We start from the raw sequence: 24,210 nt of genomic DNA on the forward strand, positions 1-24,210 counted from the left end.
TCTCTAGAGGAAGGAGAGAGGTTTCGGCATTTTGGACAACCGAAGCAGAGGGACAGGTGAGTAGCCTTTGTGGCTGGGTCTCCTTGGTTCTGCCAGTAATTGCAGGTCCTTTGATGAGATGAAACCCAAACGGTGCTACCTTTCAAATGTAGACGCCTATTCTCATTTGCTCCTGATGGATGCGTTTATTAAATTATCTGAGGTATTGCTGGTTAACTTTACAGAAATTCCACGAACCGCTTACCAAATTCAACTGTGTATTATTTTTGGTTTTTTGTAAAAAAAAGAAAAATAGAAATTTGAGGGGCAATGCAGCTTTGATATTTTATTTTATTTTTTTATAATATTTTTATTAGGGTTTTTACATTACAAAATAGAAAAAGAAAAAATACAAAATACAAAATAAAAATAGTTAAAAACAATCAATCTTTTCATCACATTATTTTTCATTTACTTGTTTCCCGGACCTCCTCATACCTCCCTTTTTTGTATTCCAGTTCAATTTATTTGCTCAGCAGTTTCTTTCCCTCTACCCAGATCTTTAATCTTAAATTATTATAACATTAAATTTTTACTTATAAAAAACCATTTTTTCATATTCTTTTATACCATTACAGCTAGAAACCACCTAATTTCAATCCAACATCATTCTAACATTCATTAATTTTACAGTATCTCTGTAAATAGTCTTTAAATTTCTTCCAGTCTTCTTCCACCGACTCTTCTCCCTGGTCCCGGATTCTGCCAGTCATTTCCGCCAATTCCATGTAGCCCATCACCTTCATCTGCCATTCTTCCAGAGTGGGTAAATCTTGTGTCTTCCAATGCTTTGCAATAAGTGTTCTTGCTGCTGTTGTAGCGTACATAAAGAAAGTTCTATCCTTCTTTAACACCAATTGGCCGACTATGCCCAGGAGAAAGGCCTCTGGTTTCTTCAAGAAGGTATATTTAAATACCTTTTTCAATTCATTATATATCGTCTCCCAGAAAGCCTTAATCCTTGGGCACGTCCACCAAAGGTGAAAGAATGTACCTTCAGTTTCTTTACATTTCCAACATTTATTATCGGGCAAGTGATAGATTTTTGCTAGCTTGACTGGGGTCATGTACCACCTGTATATCATTTTCATAATATTCTCTCTTAGGGCATTGCATGCCGTAAACTTCATACCTGTGGTCCATAACTGTTCCCAGTCAGCAAACATAATATTGTGTCCAACATCTTGTGCCCATTTAATCATAACAGATTTCACCGTTTCATCCTGAGTATTCCATTTCAATAGCAAGTTATACATCCTTGACAAAGTCTTAGTTATGGGTTCTAACAGTTCTGTTTCTAATTTTGATTTTTCCACCTGGAAGCCAATTTTCTTGTCCAAATTATATGCCTCCATTATCTGATAATAATGAAGCCAGTCTCGCACTTTGTTCTTTAGTTTCTCAAAACTCTGCAGTTTTAATCTATCTCCATCTTGTTCCAAAATTTCCCAATATTTCGGCCATTTAACCTCCATATTAAGCTTTTTCTGAGCTTTCGCTTCCATTGGTGACAGCCACCTTGGGGTTTTATTTTCCAATAAATCCTTATATCTTATCCAAACATTAAACAATGCTTTCCTAACAATATGGTTTTTAAATGCTTTATGCGCTTTGACATTATCATACCACAGATATGCATGCCATCCAAATACATTGTTAAAACCTTCCAAATCCAAAATGTCTGTGTTTTCAAGAAGTAGCCATTCTTTCAACCAGCAAAAAGCTGCTGATTCATAATAAAGTTTAAAGTCTGGCAGGGCAAATCCACCTCTTTCCTTTGCATCTGTTAATATTTTAAATATTATTCTAGGCTTCTTGCCCTGCCAGACAAATCTTGAAATATCTCTCTGCCACTTCTTGAAACAGTCCACCTTGTCCACAATTTGCAATGCCTGAAACAAAAACAACATTCTAGGCAATACATTCATTTTTATAGCAGCGATACAGCCCAGCAATGAAAGCTTCAAATTTGACCATATTTCTAAATCTTTTTTCACTTCAACCCAGCATTTTTCATAGTTATCTTTAAATAAATTCCCATTTTTTGCTGTCATGTTGATCCCCAAGTATTTGACTTTCTTAACCACTGTTAAACCTGTCATGTTCTGAAACCTCTCTCTCTCAATTGGTGTTAATTTTTTCTCTAAAACCTTGGTTTTTGACTTATTCAGTTTAAACCCTGCAACCTGACCAAATTCTTTTTTTTTAAAAAAAAAGATATTTATTTAAGTTTTCAAATTTTTATACAAACAAAAAACAAACAAAAAGATTAAAAACACATATAGTTCACTTATACTTAATTTTCAATAACATATTTCTCTGACCTCCTCATACCTCCCCTTCTTGTAGTCCAGTTCAAATTATTTGTTCAGCAAATCCTTATCTCAAAGCATTACAACTTATAAAAATACCTTATTTTCTATCCAACATCTTAGGTTATTATAACGTTAAATTTTTACTTATAAAGAACCATTTTTTCATATTCCTTTATACCATTACAGCTAGAAACCACTTAATTTCAATCCAGCATCATTCATCATTCCTTAATTTTACAATATTTCTGTAAATAGTCCTTAAATTTTTTCCAATCTTCTTCTGCCGACTCTTCTCCCTGGTCGCGGATTCTGCCAGTCATTTCTGCCAATCCCATACAGTCAATCAGCTTCATCTGCCATTCTTCCAGAGTGGGTAAATCTTGTGTCTTCCAATACTTTGCAATGAGTATTCTTGCTGCTGTTGTGGCATACATAAAAAACGTTCTATCCTTCTTTGACACCAATTGGCCGACCATGCCCAAGAGAAAGGCCTCTGGTTTCTTCAAGAAGGTATATTTAAATACCTTTTTCAATTCATTATATATCATTTCCCAGAAAGCCTTAATCCTGGGGCACGTCCACCAAAGGTGAAAGAACGTACCTTTATTTTCCTTACATTTCCAACATTTATTATCGGGGAAATGATAGATTTTTGCAAGCTTGACTGGGGTCATGTACCACCTATACATCATTTTCATAATATTCTCTCTTAAGGCATTGCATGCCTTAAATTTAATCCCAGTGGTCCACAACTGTTCCCAGTCAGCAAACATAATATTATGTCCAACGTCTTGTGCCCACTTAATCATAGCTGATTTCACCGTCTCATCTTGAGTATTCCATTTCAACAGCAAGTTATACATTTTTGACAAATTTTTACTTTTGGAATTCTTCCGTCACCACATTGTTTACAATTAATTTAGCCTTTTGTTCTGAATATATTGCACTTATACCGTTTTCAAAACCTTGGCCTACCCCCATACCCTGTAAGTTCTTTTTCATAAAAGTCCAAGAAATGTCAAAAGCTTTCTCCGCATTCACAAATATTAAAACTGCCTTAGTGTTTATATTCACTTGTAGTTTCTCTAGAATATTAATTATGTATCTCACATTGTCAGATAAATGTCTTCCTGGGAGAAAGCCTGCTTGGTCTTTATGTATCTCTTCCACTAACACTCCTTTTAGTCTTTTAGCCAAAATATCTGCAAAAATTTTGTAATCCACATTAAGCAGTGATATGAGACGATAGTTCTTAAGCTGCGTCTTTTCAGTCTCTATTTTCGGTACAAGTGTGATATATGCTTCTTTCCACGACTCTGGTGCCCTTTTCCCCTCCATTATTTCATTACAGACCTCTTTCAAAGGTTGTACTAGCCATTCCTTTAAAGATCTGTAGTATCTAGAAGTCCGTCCACCTGGTCCTGGAGATTTGCCCAATTGCATATTCTGAATGGCACCTTCTATCTCCTGTTCAGTTATTTTATAGTTCAACATTGATTTGTTTTCTTGAGATTTTTTGTAATCCATTTTTTTCCAAAAATCGGTCTACATCAGTTTCTCTCTGTGGCCCTTGTGTATATAGTTGTTTGAAGTACCTCTGGAAGCAATTTCTGATCTCAGCTGGGTTCTGTATGTTCCTTCCTTCCACTTCTAAATTTGTAACTGTATTTAGTTTTTGTCTTTTTTTCATTTGCCAAGCCAACAGTTTCCCACATTTATTAGCCGACTCGAATGTCTTTTGTCTCATTTGTTTAATTTTCCATTCAATCTCTTGGTTCATCATTTTCATAAATTGCACTTGATATAACTTTATTTCTCTCAAAATCTCCTGCGACTTGGGTTTTGCTCTCAATTTTTTTTCACCTTCCTTTATTTTCTCCAAAATTTTATCCTTCTTCTCATTCTGGATTCTCTTTTTTAGTGCATTCTGTTGTATCAAGAACCCTCTCATAACAGCCTTACTAGAGTCCCAGATTAGTCTTTTTTCCACATTGGTGTTCATATTTATCTCAAAGTAGTCTCTCAATGTTTTTTTGGGCCTTCTTAAACACTTCTTCATCTCTAAATAAGGTGTCATTCATCCTCCATCTGAAGGAACCAGTTGGTATTAATTTCATTTCCATCTTAACAGCATTATGGTCGGAGCAGGTTTTTGGGCAGATTTCCACTTTTCTTGTCTTTGGTGCCATTCCTCTAGTTACCCATATTTGGTCAATTCTAGTACATGTCATTTTGGCTTCAGAAAATAAGGTTCCCTCTTTAGCCAAGGGGTTCTTTGTTCTCCAAATATCAACTAAATCCAAGTTGTCTGTCATCTCAAAAAAAGTTTTCGGTAGTCTACCATCCTTAGTGACTACCTGTCTTTGTGCCTTGCCCATATGTGTAGATACCACTCCATTCATGTCTCCCAGCAAAATCACATTGTAATCCAAACAGTCCATCAGGATCTCATGCAACTTTTTTTAAAAATCAGATTTCCCCTCATTTGGTGCATAAACACCTACTATCAAGAATTTTTCTCCCTGTGTTTGAATTTCAATTGCCACAAATCTTCCTTGGTCATCTTTAAAGATAAATTTCGGTTGTAATCTCTCTTTTGCGTAAATCACTACCCCTCTTTTTTTAACCTTGTCCGATGAAATAAACTCCTGACCAAGTCTTTTATTAATCAATAGTTTCCTGTGTAACCTTGTTATATGTGTTTCTTGTAAACAAATCAGATCCAATTGTTCCTTTTTTAATAAATGAAACACAGATCTCCTTTTCTGAGGGGAGTTCAAACCATTACAATTCCAACTTAGTAGTTGCAGAGCCATGATGTAGTTACTATGCTTCTCCTCCAACTGCACCCAGTGCCTGTTCCTGTTCTGTTGGTGGTATAACCTTCTTCAAGCGTTGTTTTAATTCAGGAGGTAAATCTGGTGTAGCCAAAGTTTCACTTACAAGTGCTCTAAACTCTCCTGCAACTTTCTTCTGCAGGTCTTCTCCGTGGTCTCTCCAAAATTTATCCTTGTCGTCCTCTGATCTTATTTTTATCTTCTTGCCTTTGTAACTAAAAGACAGGCCATGGGGGAATTCCCACCTGAAAAAGATTCCGTTACCTCTCAGCAGAGCAGTCAAATCTCTATAATTGGACCTAAGGTCCAAAAGGTGTTTCGGAATATCCTTAAATATCTCCACTCTTGACTGATGTATTACCAAGTCTTCTGGAAGTGCAGACTGAAGATTTTGTCTCTCTCCTCTTTTGTTCGGAGGGTGATCAAACAGTCTCTCACTCTGTTCTTTCTCCCTCCTTTTCCAAGTCTAAAAGCACTCACTATCTTGAAGCTGTCCTTCTCCAAATCTGGATTCCAGAAGTCTGCAAATTCCTGTGTAAGAAATTCAATCAAATTATCTTTCTCCAGTTCAGGGACCGCCCTGACCCTTAAATTTGCTTGTTTCTCCCTCAACTCAATCATAGACAATATTGATCTGTGATCTTCAAGTTGTTTATGTATCGGTGGTATCTTCTCTTCTACAATAGTGGCTGTAGCAGTTGCAATTTCTTTTGCCTCATCAGCTGTCTTTCGTGTCAAAGTTGATTCCTGCAGTAATTTCTGAATAGTCTCAGTATTAGTATTTACCTTCTGTCCCAAATTATTAATGCTTGTAGTGTTTTGATTAATACTTGTGGTGTTTTGGTCAATTTTGCTCGATGCCTCGGCTACTTGTTTGCTTATTCCATCCAAAGATTCATTTATTTTACTAAGTGCCTGGGCCAGGGCATCGTCAGCAGCCATACCTTTAGGTTTAGATTGTGCCAATGGGGTTGCTGTTGGCAAGCCAGCAGGGCCGGATGTCGAAGCTCTCCTTTGCAGCCCACCGTCTGTATGAAATACTCTGCCAGACCTGGTTGCTTGTAGCGAATCTATCTTGTCTTTCCCATCTGCCATAACCCTCCAGATAAAAGTCAAGGTCAGTCACACACACAGAGTCAGAGTCTGTCAAAGCCAGTCACACACTCAGAGTCAGAGTTGTTTTGAAATGGAAAGTTCCCTTTGAAGTTTCCGCTTACAAGTTCATTGCTTTAATCCCTTTACAAGAACGGAAGGCAGACTTCCTGTTTATACCTCTCCGCGTTCGGTGCCAAATAGTTTGTAAAGTTACTTTAGTTCCGAAATTGACCTACTCACGGATCGCTGTTTTACAGCCAAATTTTCCAAGAAGAAGGCAGCGCTCTCTGGCAACGGCTACGCGGCTTCACTCCACGGAAGGAGCAGACGACTCACAGCACAGCGCCACTTCCCCACTTCGCTCCGGAGCCCTTAACTGGACTCCTTCGCCGATGGGGGGGCGCAAAAGGTGCCCGCTGAGTCCCACGGTCACAGGCTTCACCTGCCTGTCATTTATAAAGGGTCCCCGCTGCACCGTAGCGGTGCAGACCCGATTTCCGCAGAGCCGGTCCCCTCCAAGTTAGAGGGAATCCGCCATTGCCGATGGCACCACCCCGGAAGTCCAAATGCAGCTTTGATAAGCAGGGAGAAAGAAATCTATGAATATGAGTGGGGAGAAGGGAAAAGAAATTCCGGTGGTATTCCTGCATCTGCAGGGGGTTGGACTAGATGACCCTCAAGGTCCCTTCAAAGGTTCTGTGATTCTAATAGCTGGCTGGGTCAGGCTGGTGGCCCACCTGTTCAAGCATCCTGTTCTCACAGAATTAGAAGAAAATGTTCTCTCTCCACAGGTGCAGATGGGGCCGTTCTCTCCCTTCAACCTCTCCCTTGCGGTTTTCCTGGCTTTCCTTTCCCTGCAAGGTATGACTAAGTTGGGCTCATCAAACCCTGGTTGAGACGAGCCAAGTAAAGTCTTCTCCAAAACCAAGTGGGCTCGGCACCCGGCCACCCCTCTTCAATGGACAACTGCTTGCTCCACCCTCATTGCCACTTCCCCCCAGGTCAGCCTTTGCCAACCTGGTGCCCTCCAACTGCTTGGACTACAATTCCCAGCAGCCTCAGCACCACACAGCTGTGCTGTGTTTTAGCCCAACGCATCTGGCAGGCACAAGGCTGCTCTAGGGTTTCCTTCAGCTTCTCGGTCTTTATTAGGCTTGCATTGCCATCCTCCTTCCCTCCCTCTTAAGGCCTCACCCACCCTCGACAGGGCCCTCATCCTGCTCCTTCCTTCCTGACAAGGCAGCTGTGGCCCCATCCCCGGTTTTCTTTGTTCCATGGAGCGTCCATTAAGGCTGCTAACAGCTGCTGTGTCGTCCAGTCCGCTTCCCTAAACAACAACAACAACAACTTATTATTTATTGGGTGGCCTCCAACAAAACATTGAAATACCGTAATACATCAAACATTAAAAGCTTCCTTAAACAGGGCTGCCTTCAGTTGTCTTCTAAAAGTCTGGTAGTTGTTGTTCTCTTTGACATCTGGTGGGAGGGCGTTCCACAGGAAAAGCGCCACCACCGAGAAGGCCCTCTGACTGGTTCCCTGTAACCTGGCTTCTCGCAGTGAGGGAACCACCCGAAGGCCCTTGTCACTGGACCTCAGTGTCCGGGCAGAATGATGGGAGTGGAGATGCTCCTTCAGATATACCGAACCAAGGTCATTTAGGGCTTTAAAAGTCAGCACCAACACTTTGAATTGTGCTCAGAAACGTACTGGGAGCCAATGTAGGTCTTTCAAGACCGGTGTTATGTGGTCTTGGCGGCCGCTCCCAGTCACCAGTCTAGCTGCTGTGTTCTGGATTAGTTGTAGTTTCCGGGTCACCTTCAAAGGTAGCCCCATGCAGAGCACATTGCAGTAGTCCAAGCGGGAGATAACCAGTGCATGCACCACTCTGGCTAGGCAGTCTGTGGGCAGGGAGGGCCCCATCCTGCGTACCAGATGGAGCTGGTAAACAGCTGCCCTGGACACAGAATTGACCTGTGCCTCCATGGACAGCTGTGAGTCCCTGTGCCAACCTGCTTCTCCCAGCTACAGCAGAGTAATTTGCGCAGTGGTGCCTGTGTGGAAGGAATCTCAGCCATGCAGTAAAACTCTCGTCCAACAACTCCTTCTATTCTAAGAAGCGTTTATTGTACAACAGCGAAACAACAAATCAGCCAGAAGATAGCAAAGACATGATGCTTCTCTTGTCGCAGCAAAACAGAAAGTAAAAACATTCAAATAACAAAGATGCGAACACACCCCAGTGACAGGACGCCATTTCCCTTGAGCTATTAACCCTGTAAGCTCTGGGTATCCTCACACCCCCTCTCGTCCTGTACCACTGGGGAAGAGTGCAAGTACTGTAAGTACTACCACTTACCCCAGACACAACCCTTCGCAGAACTCCCCATGTCATTGGAAGCTCAAAGGTTTTGTGAACCCATCCGCTAGGTTCTTCTGACTTGGACAGTACTTCAGCTTTCCCTTCTCTTTCACCAGGCGCAGACTCCAGCTGCCCCAGAGGCTGGCTCAAGCGAGATAATCAATGCTTTGGGTTCTTCAATGTTGCTTTGAAATGGCATGATGCAGAGGTATGACGCTGAGGGTGGCTTAAACCAGGGACGTATTTCATTAAAAACTTAAGCACAGTAAAAGAGCCGGCAGGATCAGGCCAACACATCTAGTGCAATCTCCTGTTCCCAAAGCAGCCAACCACAGGCTTACAGGAAGCCTGCAAGATAGATCTGGGTGCAAGAGCACTCTCTCTTCCTGCGGTTTCCAGCAACTGGTATTCAGAAGCTTACAGTATTTTTTGCTCTATAAGACACACTTTTTCCCTCCTAAAAAGTAAAGGGAAATGTGTGTGCGTCTTATGGAGCGAATGCAGGCTGCGCAGCTATCCCAGAAGACAGAACAGCGAGAGGGAGCGCTGCGCAGTGATCCCTCTTGTTGTTCTGGCTTCTGGGATTCAGAATATTTTTTGTATTGTTTTCCTCCTCCAAAAACAAGGTGCGTCTTATGGTCAGGTGCGTCTTATAGAGCAAAAAATACAGTAACTCTTTGTGGGGTGCATCCCCCTGGGGAAAAAATGGCTTTGCAAACTCCCAGGCTGTGCTTGCCGTGACTTGCGTCCTTATCAGGGATTTGGCTCACTGCTTGTTTGTGCTTGTGGTTCTCATGAGTGGGATGCAGGTGGCGCTGTGGGCTAAACCGCTGAGCCTCTTGGGCTTGCCGATCAGGTGGTCGGCGGTTCGAATCCCCGCAACAGGGTGAGCTCCCGTTGCTCTGTCCCAGCTCCTGCCAGCCTAGCAGTTCGAAAGCTCAGCAGTTCAAATAGATAAATAGGCAGTACTTTTCTCTGGGGGTACGCAGGGGTACGCATACCCCTAAACATTTTGTGAATCTAAGTCTGTCCTCACTGAGGGGCAGTATTTCAATATGAGTCAGAAAATGAGAGTACCCCTAAACATTGTTTAAAGAAAAAAAGCACTGTACCGCTGTGGTGGGAAGGTAAACAGCATTTCCATGCGCTGTGGCACTTCTCACGGTCCTTTGTGCACCAGAAGCGGTTTAGTCCTGCTGGCCACATGACCTGGAAAGCTGCCTGTGGACAAACACCAGCTCCCTTGGCCTGAAGGCAAGATGAGCATCGCAACCCCATAGTCGCCTTTGGCTGGACCGAACTGTCCAGGGGTCCCTTACCTTTTAGAGTGGTGCCTCGCAAGACGAAAAGAATCCGTTCCGTGATTCTCTTCTTCTTGTGGTTTTTTCGTCTTGCGAAGCAAGCCCATTAGCGGCTTAGCGGATTAGCGCTATTAGCGGCTTAGCGGGCTTGGTGGATCAGCTGATAAGCGGCTTAGCGGATCAGCTGATAAGTGGCTTAGCGGCTTAGCGGATCAGCTGATAAGCGACTTGGCGGCTTAGCGGCTTGGGAAAAGGGGGGGGGGAGGGAAAAAACCCTGCAGTAACTCGCAAGACATTTTCGTCTTGCAAAGCAAGCCCATAGGAAATTCGTTTTGCGAAGCACCTCCAAAACGGAAAACCCTTTTGTCTAGCGGGTTTTCCGTCTTGCGAGGCATTCGTCTTGCGGGGCACCACTGTACCTTCTCATGACACCAACTCAGTTCATGCTGGTACTTAGTGCATTCTAGAGTGTGGTGCTGATAATGCCAAGGTCGCAGGTTTGATCCCCGTATGTTGCACATTCCTGCATTGCAGAGGGTTGGACTAGATGATCCTTGGTGTCTCTTCCAACTCTACAATTCTAGGTTCCTGTGATTTTTGCAGTACATGCTCAGCCCATGGTGGATACATGGACTGCAAATGTCTCCTCTTACTGCTCAGAAGTTGCTGTCCAGGCACAGGGACAGAATGAAGGAGAACCTACTGAGATGTTCAAGTCAATTCCAATGGCGTCCCCCATTCTCTGGGGTGCTCTTTTTTGGTCTCCCTCAGGTTGCCTGCCAGGCCTTTGGCGAGAACGGCCATCTTGCCTCCATTCACGATGAAGACGACATGAAGATGCTGTCACTACATCTGAGCCAGAACCTTAAAGAGGAACAACATATATGGATCGGGTTGTATGACCCCAACACTGGGAGTGAACACGTGAGTCTGGCCAGGCGGTCCTCCTCTTTCTAATCAATATTCAGGGACTATCCAAAATGGCAGCCGCAGGGAACCATCCTTGAGGTGGTTCCTGCATGGAGGGAAAGAGCAGAAAAGGGAACACAGGTGTCAGGTGAGCGTTTAGGAAAATGGTTAGCCATCCACCTTTCTGGGAAATACCTGAGAGTCCAGCATGCGAGTCAGAGCTCTGTCTTAACTTTGACCATACGGGGCTGTCTTTGGAAGGTGGCTGGATGGAGAAGATGACGACTGGTCTCCCACACCTTTATCATCTCTGAAGAAGAGGGGATCGCGGCAGGTGTGCTTTTTGTGAAAGTGGGGCTGCCGTGGGGTGGGGGAGAGAACAGCTGTACCTGCCAAGATCCCCTCTTCAGCATGAACATTGGAGGACCAAGTCTTGATCCTTTCCAACAAGGTGGGGGGGGGGGAGAGAAATCCTTTTTTTCTTTTTCTTTTTGCAAATGGCATAGCCATTTTCTCAACATTTGCAAATTTCTCCAGTGCATGCTTGCTCAGAGGCAAGTTCCACTAGCTTTATGTCTCTGCTGTCTTACTTATCCCAGTGCTTTTTTTCCTGGGGGTACACAGGGGTACACATACCTCATTTGGCCTCATTGAGGGGCAGTATTTAATATGAGTAGGAAAATGGGAGTAGCTCCTAAACATTTTTTTAAGACAAAAGGCAATGTCTTATCCAGGGGTCAGCAAACTTTTTCAGCAGGGGGGCAGTCCACTGCCCCTCAGACCTTGTGGGGGGGGGTGGATTATACTTTGAAGAAAAAAAATTGAATGAATTCCTGTGCTCCACAAATAACCCATTGATGCATTTTAAATAAAAGCACACATTCTACTCACGTAAAAACACGTTGATTCCCAGACCGTCTGCGGGCCAGATTTAGAATTGGGCTGGATCCGGCCACTGGGCCTTAGTTTGCCTAGCCATGGTCTTATCCTATGCAGTAGCTACAGAAATCTCTGGGCCTCAAGTTTTAGGATAACATTATCAGGTTGACACAAGTTAACTGGATGCAGTCTGCTTTCCAACTATGCCAAATTTCAGTAAGCAGGGAGTGGAAAAATGAGGAGGCAACACTTTCTCTTCTCTTTTATTTATTAAAATGTATGCACCCCTATATTGGTTCTTTTAAAACAAAAGCAAACTGACAAACCTCAAAGCTGTTTTGTAGTGGTGGTTAGGAACATGATTGCAGGAAGGACTTTTAAAAAATGAAGGACCCAAACCGATGGGTTACAAGAGAGGAGATTCCGACTAAACATACGGAAAAACTTTCGGACAGTAAGAGCTATTCAAAGCAATGACAAACAGACCTTTGGTCACGTAAAACATACTGAGACGTAACTGGGTGTGTTCTTAGATAAATAAGATATACTATTCATAGGATCAAATTGTAAATTTCAACAGAAATAACTCATAAAGTTCAACAAATGAACAAAGCAGAAGACCCAGTGGATCAGATCATTCTATAGCCAGTTCATGCATAAGGTCCATCCTTGCAATGGTGTCCATTCCACCTGTCTGTTCATAAAGTCCAAACCATCCACATGAAAGGTTGTTACAGTTCCACAAAATCCTTTCACAAAGTCTAAGAAAAGGATTTCCACGATATTGGCCTTGTTTTGCCATCCTCGTCTTCATCAGTAGTTAAAGCTCTAAGTAATGGAAATAAATAGGGACGAGGGTGGCGCTGTGGGTTAAACCACAGAGCCTAGGACTTGCCAATCGGATGTTTGGCGGTTCGAATCCCCGTGACAGGGTGAGCTCCCATTGCTCGGTCCCTGCTCCTGCCCACCTAGCAGTTCGAAAGCACGTCAAAGTGCAAGTAGATAAGTAGGTACCGCTCAGGCGGGAAGGTAAATGGCGTTTCCGTGTGCTGCACTGGTTTCGCCAGAAACGGCCTAGTCCTGCTGGCCACATGACCTGGAAGCTGTATGCCGGCTCCCTTGGCTAATAAAGCAAGATGAGCACTGCAACCCCAGAGTCGGCCACGACTGGACCTAGTGTTCAGGGGTCCCTTTAGCTTTAATGCAAATAAATACAATATCACGATCTCACATATTCTGCAGCAAAAATAATACAAAACCATAAATAACTGTACATACCATATGTGATATTACAGGACAGTGGATCTTATGGCATAGTAGTAGCTGCAGTAAGCAGCAATTGTTACAAAGTAGTGTTATATGGACAAGCACAATACTGATTGGGTTACAGGTGTTGGGAATCCACTATTCTGCAGTGGAACAGATTCCCACGAGAGATGATGGACTCTCCTTCCTTGGAGATCTTTAAGCAGAAGTTGCGTGACCATCTGCCATGGATGCTTTAGCTGAGATTCCTGCTGAGATTAGAAGAGATAAGTCCCTGCAACGTGGGAACTGGGATTCTGAGTCTCCAGATGTTCTTCTTATTCCCATTGATTGGACAAGGGAAGAATGGGCTGGAGAAGTCCCTTTCTTCCTCAGCAGAGACGATGTCTCTTTTGCTCTCTTTCTATAGAACAGGCAGTTCAAATGGACAGACGGCACCACTGGAAGATACAATCCTTGGGCACCTGAGGAACCCAATAATCCCAGAACCGAACACTGTGTGGAGCTCTACAGCCAAGGTGAGGAGCAAGAGGAGGAAGCCATGGGGTGCTTCAGAGATGGAGGCTGAAGCACTGGAGGAAGAGGCAGGGAAGGGAAGGGCCAGGTGTTTCCCCACCCTCTCCTGCACCACTGACTCCCAGAACCAGGAGGTGACTGAAGTGGGAAGAGCAGAGGACGTTTCCATGTAGGCATAGTCTCTGGCTACATGTGTGAAGGCTGTCAGGGGAAGGTACATAAACTGGTGGGGCAGGATGGCCCCCTGTTGCTGCAACTGTTCCATCAAGATCCACCTATGAATAGCTGCCTAGATGCTAGACTTGGGGGGGGGGGGTGTTTATCCACAACTGTGGAAACTGTGCTGGGCCCGGGGGTTAACCCGAGCAATGCGGTCCAGGTTCGGTCCGGAATCCAAGGATTTTGTGAGGAGTCAGTCCAACAGGGCCAAGGCAAGTCTCAAGGCAGGAAACTAGGTAGGTCAGACACAGGGTCTCAGGCAGGTTCCAGCAAGCAGCAATGTTGCTCCCGCAACCTGGGGCAGGGCCCAACAGCCTTTTATCTCTGTCGGAGTAATGGCCGTCCTGATCCCCCGGTGACTCACCTCCCTGTCTCGCCCGAAGACGAGCACTCCTCCTGCGAGTACTCAGGTCTCTCCTTCTCCCAGACCTTAGTCTCTGCTGCTCGGGAGATGATGGTGGGTTACTAGACCCAGAGCCCACCTCAGCTTCTCCTGACCCAACTGGTAGTGGAGCAGCTGTAAGTGATGGCCCAGCTAGAGGCAACGAGGTCATCCCCGCATCTGGAGCCAGGGCAGGCTCAGGCCCCTGACTCGGTCCAGCTGGTCCTTGTTGCAGGGGAACCTGTGCAGACTGGGGCTCTTCAGAATCAGGCCCCAGACTTGGTTCAGATGATGCCTGAGGCAGAGGATCCGGTGCGGATTGAGACTCCTCTGGTTCCGAATCTGAGCCCGAGTCCCAGGCCATCACAGAAACTACTGTGTCAGCTTTGACAATAGAGAGTTAACTATCTGCCCTGGGGTCCCTTTGGGTGGGGAGTACCCTTGGCGTCACAGCTGGAGAATGGTGCATGGTTTCAGAGCACTGGGTTGCTTCTAGTGGGCCCCTGTAACTCCCTGCCACATGTTTCCAATACTTCCTGCCGCCCCGACAAAGTTGGACACTGAAGTGGCTGGCTGTGAGTGTTAGTAACATCCTCCTACATTGTCTTCCAGACTACATGAAGTGGAATGACGAAATATGCACCGTAAATCACCCCTACCTATGCAAATACACTCTCTGAGGCCAAGAAAAGACTCTGACGTGCTCAGTAGCACCTGGGAGGCTGACCAAGATGCATCTTCTACCTGCGAGAATCCAAGTCTTTCCATGTATTGTGCTCTGAAGCCCAAGCCCACGCTTCCCCAACCTGGTGCCTTCCAGAGGTTTCAGATTAAAACTCCCATCGCTCAGTGGGACAGAATTTCTCTCCTGTGGTCAATAAATTCTCTTCCAAATACGCCTGTTGTTAAGTTATGGGCGAATATATCACACAACACAGCGATTCTTCAAACAGCTCTTGTTTATTCAGAGGCCAGAACAGAACTGAACTGAAGAGCTCAGTCAGCCTGCTTATATAGAGCTCCAGAACAACGTAACTGTAGCAACTTTCTAAAACTATCCAATCACTGAACGTCACTTTCGATCCTTCATTTGCATACAAACTATCCAATCACTGGACGTCACTTTCGATCCTTCATTTGCATACAAACTATCCAATCACTGAACGTCACTTTCGATCCTTCATTTGCATAACTATCTACAGTATCCCCCTGCTGGCCCAGGGTGAGAACTTCAGTACATAACACCCCTCCCCACTGAGATAAGGCGTTAGTTACAATCGTAATGGTTTCCTTATATACAGCACTACACGTAATGGTTCAATTAGGCACAAAAGCATATCGGTTACATTTCACATACTTAGACCAACAGTGATACATGTCCAACAACATAGTCCTTTAAATAAGTTGGGCGCTTGGAAACTCTGCCAGACCACTGGGGACTGGTAGCCAAGTCCGGGGGGCCACCCAATTCTTGCTGAGGCTGTGATGCGACCCTAGTTGGCGTTGAAACCAAGTCCCCTGGATCCGCTGCTGTGGGTGGAGCCTCCGCAAGTGGAGTGGTCTGAGTCTGTGGTAAGTCTGGCAGACCCTCTGAAGTGGCTTGGTTCAGCTCCACGCTGGCAATTTGTGAGAGAGGTGTAGGTGGAGCCTCACCATCTGTAAGTGTCTGTTCCGGAGCCACGAGCGCAGTGGGGGGCACCACAATAGTGTCCAAGTCCCCAACCCTGCGCCTAAGCTGGTCTATGTGCCGGTGCCCACAGCCTCCGTCTTTGAGTGCCACCTGGTACGAGCGAGGTCCAGTGACTCCTCCAGCCATTTGGAATAGGCGTCCACCACTACCATAAAGGTCCGGCCGTGAAAGGAGCCGGCCAGATCAATGTGCACCCTCGACCATGGTGTCTTGGGTGTCTCCCAGGTGTGTCTTAGATGCCGATGGCACAGGCCTTGATTCTTGGCACGCTTGACAGGCGGAAACCCAGGCAGTGATGGCATCGTCCATGTTAGGCCACCAGACGTAACACCGAGCCAACGCCTTCATTTTGACGATTCCCGGGTGGCCAATGTGCAGAGCCTCCAGGACACATTGATGGAGTCTTTGGGGAATCACGACGCGGTCTCCCCACAGCAGACAGCCGTGATGAGCCAAGAGTTCATGTTGTCTGGTTGTGAACGGCTGGAACTCTGATGCAAAAGGCCCTTGTGGCCACCCCCTCCACACCCAGTTGAGCACACGGCTGATGGTGTGATCCTGGGCAGGTGCGGAGGCCACAGTGGCAGCCGATACAGGCGCTGCCGGAAGATCCTCAATCAGGAGGAGCGATGAAGCAGGAGCCTGGTCTTCCACAAACGCTGGAAGAGGGCAACGGCTGAGGGCGTCGGCATGGCCCATCAATTTTCCCAGGCGATGGACGAGCCATTAGTGATAGGCAGCCAGGAAAACAGTCCATCACAGCATGCGCGGCGAGAGGACCGGTGGAGTTGGACGATCACCGGCAAGGAGGCCCAGGAGTGGCTTGTGGTGAGTGATGAGGTCAAAAGTCCTGCCGTAGAGGTATTCATGGAACCTCTTCACTCCAGCCACAAGTGCCAGTGCCTCCTTGTCGAGCTGGCTGTAATTCCGTTCAGTCAGAGATAGCGTCCTGGAAAAGTAGGCAAGCGGTGCTTCTCTTCCGTCTGGAAAATGGTGACTAAGGACAGCGCCGATGCCAAAAGGTGAGGTGTCGCAGGCAAGGACCAGCGGCCTGGCTTCACTGTACTGTACCAGCACACTGTCCGATGAAAGGAGAGCCTTTTTTTAAAAAAAAGAAGATATTTATTGAGTTTTTCCACCTTTATACATTAAAAAATCAAAAAGAAAAAACAAAAAAGTTAAAAACACATAAAGTTTACAATCCTTATTTTCAATAACATATTTCCCTGACTTCCCCACACCTCCCCTTCTTATATTCCAATTCAAATTGTTAATTCAACAAGTTCTTGTCCCCAATTTTTGACCTTTTTATATTTAATTCATTTAAAAAAAAAACCAATTTTAACTTATAAACATCAGTATTTAAACATCAGTGCTCATTCTTAAAACTTTTTTCTAAAGTCGACCCAAATTCCCTTCCACGAATTCCCCAATTTTCATACTAATAACAAAACAAAATTAAAAAACAGATTATAATTCTGCACCCTTTGGATTCCCAAACCCCACCCCACCCCTTTCCCGGTTTCAATCCCCAACAAATGTCCATCAGTCTTAGTCTACTATCAGCCTGGAGACCTCACGTCCGAGGCTCTTAATTCTCTCTCAATTCCTCTCTGCCGGTTTTTTTGGTAGTCCTTAATATTAAACACCAGATCTCGGAGAAGCTCTGTCCCGATAGGGTCCATATTTCTTCCAGCCAGACCTCCATACTTAAAAGTGGAGCCTGAATCTTGTTTCTTACTCCTTTTAAGTCCAAATGTCCCAAAAGCTCCAACTTTCACCTTAATCAAATTTGTAATCCATAGGTCTTCAGATCTCCACATAAGGAGATCTCTCCATTCTTCAATCTTCAATTCAAAACAGATTTTCATCATCCAATACTTATTTTCCTTTGTAGCCATCATGTCAGGCCTCTGGCTCTCCTTTGTCATCTGCAACATTACATCTCCTCCTTCCTTTTCCTCAGAAACAACATATATCTCTTTCTCCACACTCTCAAATCTTTCAAGTTTCTCTTCTTGTCCAGCTGCATGGACTTCATGAGTCAAGTCCTTATCAAATTCAATGGATTTGTTTACTGTTAAGTCCAGAGTTGCAACATTTGTAGCCAAAACATCAATTTGGCCTTGTAAATTTCCCAAGAGAAGAAACACTCTGTCCAATTTAGTTTGAATTTTTCCTCCTTCAGCCATTCTTGTAATGTCCCAAAATCCCCTCTAGAGGGATTTTGGTTACTTTATCTTCCTTCCAGTTCAAATCCAAAAATCCAGTTAGTTTGTATCAGTTCTTCCTTGTTTTCAACAAAATATAACCGAATTGTAGCAAATATATCCAGCAGAGATAGCAGAAACAAAGTTCTCTTTTTCCTTCTTGACAGCTAATTTGACAGCTGTCAAACTCTTCTATATCTCCTCAACAGGCTCTCTCGCGGATCACTCCCGGGTCCGGGGGGGTGGCACTTCAGCTCTCAAAATTAGCTCTTATCCTCCAGTGAAATTACTTATACTGCCAAATCGTGAAATTAATGTCTTTTACCCAATAAAGAAGAAGAAATTCTCTCGACCTTAGTTAGCTAGTCCTTGCTTTAGATTATTTATAAGACGGGGAGACGGACTTCCTGTTTGCGCCTTCCCCGATCGTGCCTAATTAAAAAAAATTTTTTTCTTTACAAATCCAATTTCCGTATTACTCACGGGTTGTTGCTTTTAGAGTCCAATTGTTCACAAGAAGAAGTCAGCGCTCTCCGACCATGGCATGCGGCTTCACTCCGCAGGAGAAGCAGTCGACTCTCAGCACCGCGCCGCTCACCCCGTCCCCCGTTCCAAAGCCTTTAAAAAGGCTCCTTCACGGGTCAGGGGGCGCAAATGGTGCCCGCCGAGTCACCAAGTTCACAGGCTTCAGAGCCTGTGATCGATGAAAGGAGAGCCTTGACCGCGTTGAGGGCCGCCATCTTCCGATGACCCCAGGACCAAGGTGTCTTTGTGCTGAGGAGTCGGTGAAGAAGCTCAGCCACCGTGGCTTTGTGGGGCAGGAACATGTTATAAAAGTTCAGCAGTCCCAGGAACGCCTGCAACTCCGTCTTGTTCTTTGGGATGGGGTGTGACGGCCCCCGGGGGGTCCACACGCTTCCTCTGGGCGGCTCTGCTTTCCCGGGGGTCCTCCGATTTCAGCAGAACGTAAACACAGCGGAACAGAAACAGGGTTGCCGTGTTCGTGCAATAAATCAGGCTTAACGCAGGTTTTCCTCTTATCTTACTTTAAGTCTTTATTCCCGTAGCAAAAACAACAGTCATAAATCTCCTGGTGACAGAGCACACATGGTCGCTCCTCTCTCGCAACGGAGCAAACACACACTGACTGAGACACAGTAAAACACTCCCCTCAGTATTCTAAACCACGCCTCAGAATGTGAGACGTCACTCAGAACTTCTTAACCCTGTGAGTTCTGAGCCTCTCTCCACACCCCCTCTCGAATCACGTTCTGAGAGGAGTTGTGAACACACATTTATAGGCCTCTGTGTGTTCAACACTTTCCCCACTGCCTTCCGCCCCTTCCTGGCATCGTTGTTAGGCACCTGTTGAACTTCCTCACAAGTCTCAGGTTCGCACTGTGCGAAACCAACCCATGCATTTGTGACCTGAAACCTCTCAGGTGGAATTCCCTTTGTAGCCCGAGATGACCGCCTGGGCACAAACTGGGGTGCTCCTTCTGACCCACTGGGGCCAGCAAGTGCGTCTTCTTCATCAGAAGATTCCCCCTCTGACTTGACACGTCTGTGAGCTTTCTCCATTATGCGAACAGGAGATGAGGGCTCACTCTTGGACACTCTTTTAACAACCTGTGGAGACGCCCTACTCTGTTCAGGGACCTGGTCTCCACCAGCAGGTTCAGGCTCTGGCTCTCCCTCCTCCTCAGAGTCAGACAGACAATCTGAGTGAACGTCAGGGCTCGCTTTGCGCCTTGCCCAACCATCCTGCTCATAGAACTCAGCATGTTTACTGATCAGAAGCTTGGTCTGATCACCTTCTGGATATGCAAATCTCCATCCCTTTGTCGCAGGTTCATACCCACAGAAGATCATTTCCTGGTGCCTTGGGCCACCCTCTTGCTGCTGAAACTTTGGTACAGGCACCATGGCTCTGCTACCGAATGCACGAAAGAAATGCAGCTGCGGCTTCCTTCGATGAAGCAAGAAATACGGGGTGTCACCTACCACTGAATTGTAGCACCTGTTCATCGTGAAATTGGCCGTCTTTACCGCCTCCCCCCAAAAACTTTGAGGCAAACCAGAGTCATACAGTAGAATCTCTGATGCTCGAACCAGAGCTTTACTCCTAAGCTCTGCCACGCCACTCTCCTGAGGAGAAGTCACCTTGTGACGTATCCTTCTCTGGCGAAAGAAACCCTTTAGAGCAGACCCAGTGACCTCTGAACCTCGGTCACACTTGAACCCCTGCACCTTGGTGGAGAACCTTAGTTCCACCTCTGCAATCCAATCTTTGAGCAGTTGTGTTGCCTCATCCTTTGTTCTCAGCGTGTACGCCCATGAGTTCTGCGTAAAATCATCTGTCAGCACCATCAGCCACTTGGCCTTGCCCAGACTTGGCTGTGGCATACCAAAAAGGTCTGCATGTACAAGCTCAAAAGGCTTTGTGGTTACTCTCTCCACCCTGGGATAATTATATCCCTTGTTCTTGGCTTTCCTGCAAGCTCTGCAATTCAAAGGTTGACCACATTCGCGTATCTGGCACCCTTTGGTGCACTCTGATAACATCTGAATGTCTTCACAGGAACCATGTGACATTCTCTTGTGCCACACGCAAGCACACGACACATGAGTGTGATCAGTGGCTTTCCCAGCATTCCCCTCACCCTCCAGAGGTGTTTCCAGAACAAAGAGGTTGTTCTGATTCTTCTCAACACGTGCTAGCTGTTTTCCCCCTCTGGAAATTGTACAAACATTTTTCTCAAAACAAACCACATATCCCTCCTGTAAAAGGCATGGTACAGATAAAAGACAATGTTTTATCTCCGGCGACACGTAGACTTCCAGTTGTGCCTGTAAGAAAGAGACAAACAAGTTCCCAACGTTAGTCACACGTCTCTGTGAATGATCAGCAAAACACAGTGTTTTCCCAGCTGAAACAGCTCTGCAGTTCCTTATCTTGACACCAGGTGTCTCTGTCACCAAATGAGCATTAGTGGCAGAGTCCACAACCCAACGCAGCACTCTCTCCTCACTGGAGTTGTCCTTCTTTGTTGCCTTAGCAACAGACTTCCCGCTGCCCCCGACCTTGGGGCCTTTGCTGCAGGTGTTCTCCAAGACTGCCATCGAAGCAGTCAGCTGATAAGCGTTTCCTTCCCCCTCTGGAGCACGCTGCGGTTTTTGCGCTTTCCCACGCCTGCCTCCTCTACTGGACTGGTTGCCATAGAAACCCGGCTGGTTCCCATGGGAAGCGACCTTGGAAACATCCTGCCCTGTCTCCCTTGCTCTCTGTGGGCAGTTGCGACACAGATGGTCCGGGGAATTACAGACAAAGCAACGGCGAACGGAAAAAGCCTGAACAGAGCACTCCGCTGGTCTGGCCCCTCTGCAACCTGAGGAGCCGCCCGAGCCAGCCTTGCCCTCTCTGATACGCCGTTCTTCTTCATCCCCCAAACGGCCTGTCACATACTCCAGCGTCAGCTGTTGTGGATCCATCGACTCCAGAGTTAGACACAAATTGTCATAACTCTTGTCCAGAGAGCTGAGCAAGATATAAACTTTCAGCTCCTCTGAGAAGTTCACCTGCAGCAATCTCAGCTGGTTGAACACAGAAAGCATCTCAGTTACATGCTTCCTGATGCTGTCCCCAGGACGCAGCTTCATCTCAAACAAGCGCCTGGTGGTGTGTATCTTTGCCCCAGCTGTTGTTCTGTGGTGCACTCTTTCCAGTGCACGGTAGGCCTCAAAAGCAGTCTCAAGCCCTTCAACCAATGGCAGTTGCGAACCCTCCAGACTGAGCACTATAGCTCCCAGGGCCTTCTGGTTCTTTCTCTGCGATGTGTGAGCGTTTGCGACGTCTGCTGCCGCAGCTCCGGCTGCTGGCTGAGGCAATGGAAGCTGTTGCACCGCTTCCCACAAACCCTTGGCTACTAGCCAGGCCTTTAGCTTCCTACTCCACTCCTCCCAGTTCTTGCCGTCCAACTTTTCAAAAGGGACGGAGTACGATTCATGGCTGTCTGCCATCTTCTCCCCGGGGCCCAGCCTACTTACAGTAACAGCAGTGGCACCTCCCGGTCCGGCAGATCAGATCTTCCCAGCGAGCTCCTCTCTGCCTCAAACGTTAGGCACAGCTCCAACTGGCTCCAGCTTCTCCTCAGTTGGCCGCACACACACCGGCACTAACGTTGCTTATCTCTGCTTCAGGCGTTTACTGATGACCCATAACCTGTGACGGCCCCCGGGGGGTCCACACGCTTCCTCTGGGCGGCTCTGCTTTCCCGGGGGTCCTCCGATTTCAGCAGAACGTAAACACAGCGGAACAGAAACAGGGTTGCCGTGTTCGTGCAATAAATCAGGCTTAACGCAGGTTTTCCTCTTATCTTACTTTAAGTCTTTATTCCCGTAGCAAAAACAACAGTCATAAATCTCCTGGTGACAGAGCACACATGGTCGCTCCTCTCTCGCAACGGAGCAAACACACACTGACTGAGACACAGTAAAACACTCCCCTCAGTATTCAAACCACGCCTCAGAATGTGAGACGTCACTCAGAACTTCTTAACCCTGTGAGTTCTGAGCCTCTCTCCACATGGGGCCCTGCTGGATAGCGCAGATCTTGGATGTGATCGGGTGAAGGCCGGAAGCGTCGATAAGATAGCCCAGGAACTCCACCTGTGGAACGGCGATCTGGCACTTCTCCCTCTTTACCTTGAGCCCGGCCTCCTGGAATCTGGTCAGCAGGGCACGGAGGTGCTCGAACAGCTGCTGATATGAGTCTGCGGACACCAAGACGTCATCAAAATATGGTACCACACCTGGAAGCCCTTGCAGGAGTCGCTCCATAAGGCTTTGGAAGATGCCAGGAGCCACACTCACCCCGAACTGCAACCGGCGGCAACGGAATGCCCCTCGGTGGGTGACAATCGTCTGGGCTTCAGCAGTGGCATCATCGACGGGCAGTTGTTGATAGGCTTGGGCAAGGTCCAGCTTAGCAAAGACCTTACCCTCACCCAGGGAATGCAGCAGGTGTTGGACAACAGGAACCGGATAAGCATGCTGCTGAAGTGCCTTGTTGATCATGCACTTGTAGTCAGTGCAGATTCTCACTGACCCATCTGGCTTGACAGGCGTGACAATGGGGGTTTCCCACTTGGCGTGGTCAACCGGCTCCAAAACTCCTTGGGCGATCAGCTTGTCCAGTTGTTCGTCCACCTTAGCCTTGAGAGCAAAGGGAACCCGGCATGGCTTTAGCTTGATGGGGGCGACTTGTGGATCAAGGCTAAAGGAGATGGGCGTACCTGTATATTGCCCCAAAGTGCCGTCAAAAACCTCGGCAAAGTCTTTGACCAGACCCTCAGTCTCTGCATTAGAGATGCAGTTGATGCCGGTGACTTCCAGGCCAAGGGCATCAAACCAGTCTAGCCCTAGGAGGCTTGGCCGCTGACCTTCGACTACTACCAGTCGGAGCAGGCCCAAAAAATCCTTGAAGGCGATCCGGAACCGGCCAACTCCTACCACGGGAATGTCGTTTCCCTGGTAGTCTCTCAGGTGTACGAGGTGAGAGTCGAGTTGCCTTTTGGACACTCTGGGTACCAGTCTTTTGATGGTGCTCCAAGACACGATGGACAGGGCAGACCCGGTATCGATCTCCATGTCACATGGAGCTCCTTCAATGAGCACCGTGACGTTCAGCTTGCGTCGCATAGGCGAGTCAGTTTGGCCAATCGTGGTTCCAGACGGGCAGCGGCATTTGGTGAGAGCGAAACAGCTTTCCTTGGTGGACTGGAGTGAAGACTTGGACTTGCGACTCGGTGAAGGGGGGGTGTCAGACGGAGCCGATCAGCAGACCTTAGTGATGTGGCCCCTTCTGGAACACTTCCGACAGATGGCATCTCTGAATTCACACTTGGCATGGGAATGGTTGCCTCCGCAGCCGGCACATTCCAATTGGCCCTTGGACTTCTTTTGGAACTTTCTGCACTCCCGCTTTGTCTGGTGCACGTCATCGTCTTCACTGGAGGATGCCTCATCACTGTTGGCCTCTTCATGATGCACTGGAACTGGCTTCCTAGCAAGACGCGGGCTGCTGGCCTTGCGGATCTCCTGGGCGGAGCGTTCGGCAGCTTCTGAGGCCACGGCCTCCTTTCTGCAGCATGAGGTCTGGCTTGGCGAGGAGACGCCCTTGCAGACGGAT

At 46.6% G+C, this 24,210-nt stretch overlaps 1 protein-coding gene across 1 annotated transcript; it reads left to right on the plus strand.

The window, feature by feature from the left end:
• Positions 1-14,994, plus strand: LOC128422121 (C-type lectin-like). The gene is made up of 6 exons (XM_053405724.1): positions 1-56; positions 7,078-7,147; positions 8,765-8,856; positions 10,721-10,873; positions 13,413-13,521; positions 14,733-14,994. The coding sequence occupies exons 2-6, from the start codon at positions 7,084-7,086 to the stop codon at positions 14,798-14,800; spliced, it is 486 nt and encodes a 161-aa protein (XP_053261699.1). The 5' UTR covers positions 1-56; positions 7,078-7,083; the 3' UTR covers positions 14,801-14,994.
• Positions 14,995-24,210: the final 9,216 nt, after the last annotated feature.

Source organism: Podarcis raffonei, chromosome 10 (assembly GCF_027172205.1).
Source record: "Podarcis raffonei isolate rPodRaf1 chromosome 10, rPodRaf1.pri, whole genome shotgun sequence".
NCBI classification, from domain to species: domain Eukaryota; kingdom Metazoa; phylum Chordata; class Lepidosauria; order Squamata; family Lacertidae; genus Podarcis; species Podarcis raffonei.

Excerpts from the sequence above, each read along its gene's own strand:
- LOC128422121 (XM_053405724.1), top strand. The coding sequence starts at position 7,084 with ATGGGGCCGTTCTCTCCCTTCAACCTCTCCCTTGCGGTTTTCCTGGCT. Across the intron at positions 7,148-8,764 it reads GGCTTTCCTTTCCCTGCAAG|GCGCAGACTCCAGCTGCCCC; the intron begins GTATGACTAAGT and ends CTCTTTCACCAG. Across the intron at positions 10,874-13,412 it reads CCAACACTGGGAGTGAACAC|AACAGGCAGTTCAAATGGAC; the intron begins GTGAGTCTGGCC and ends CTCTTTCTATAG.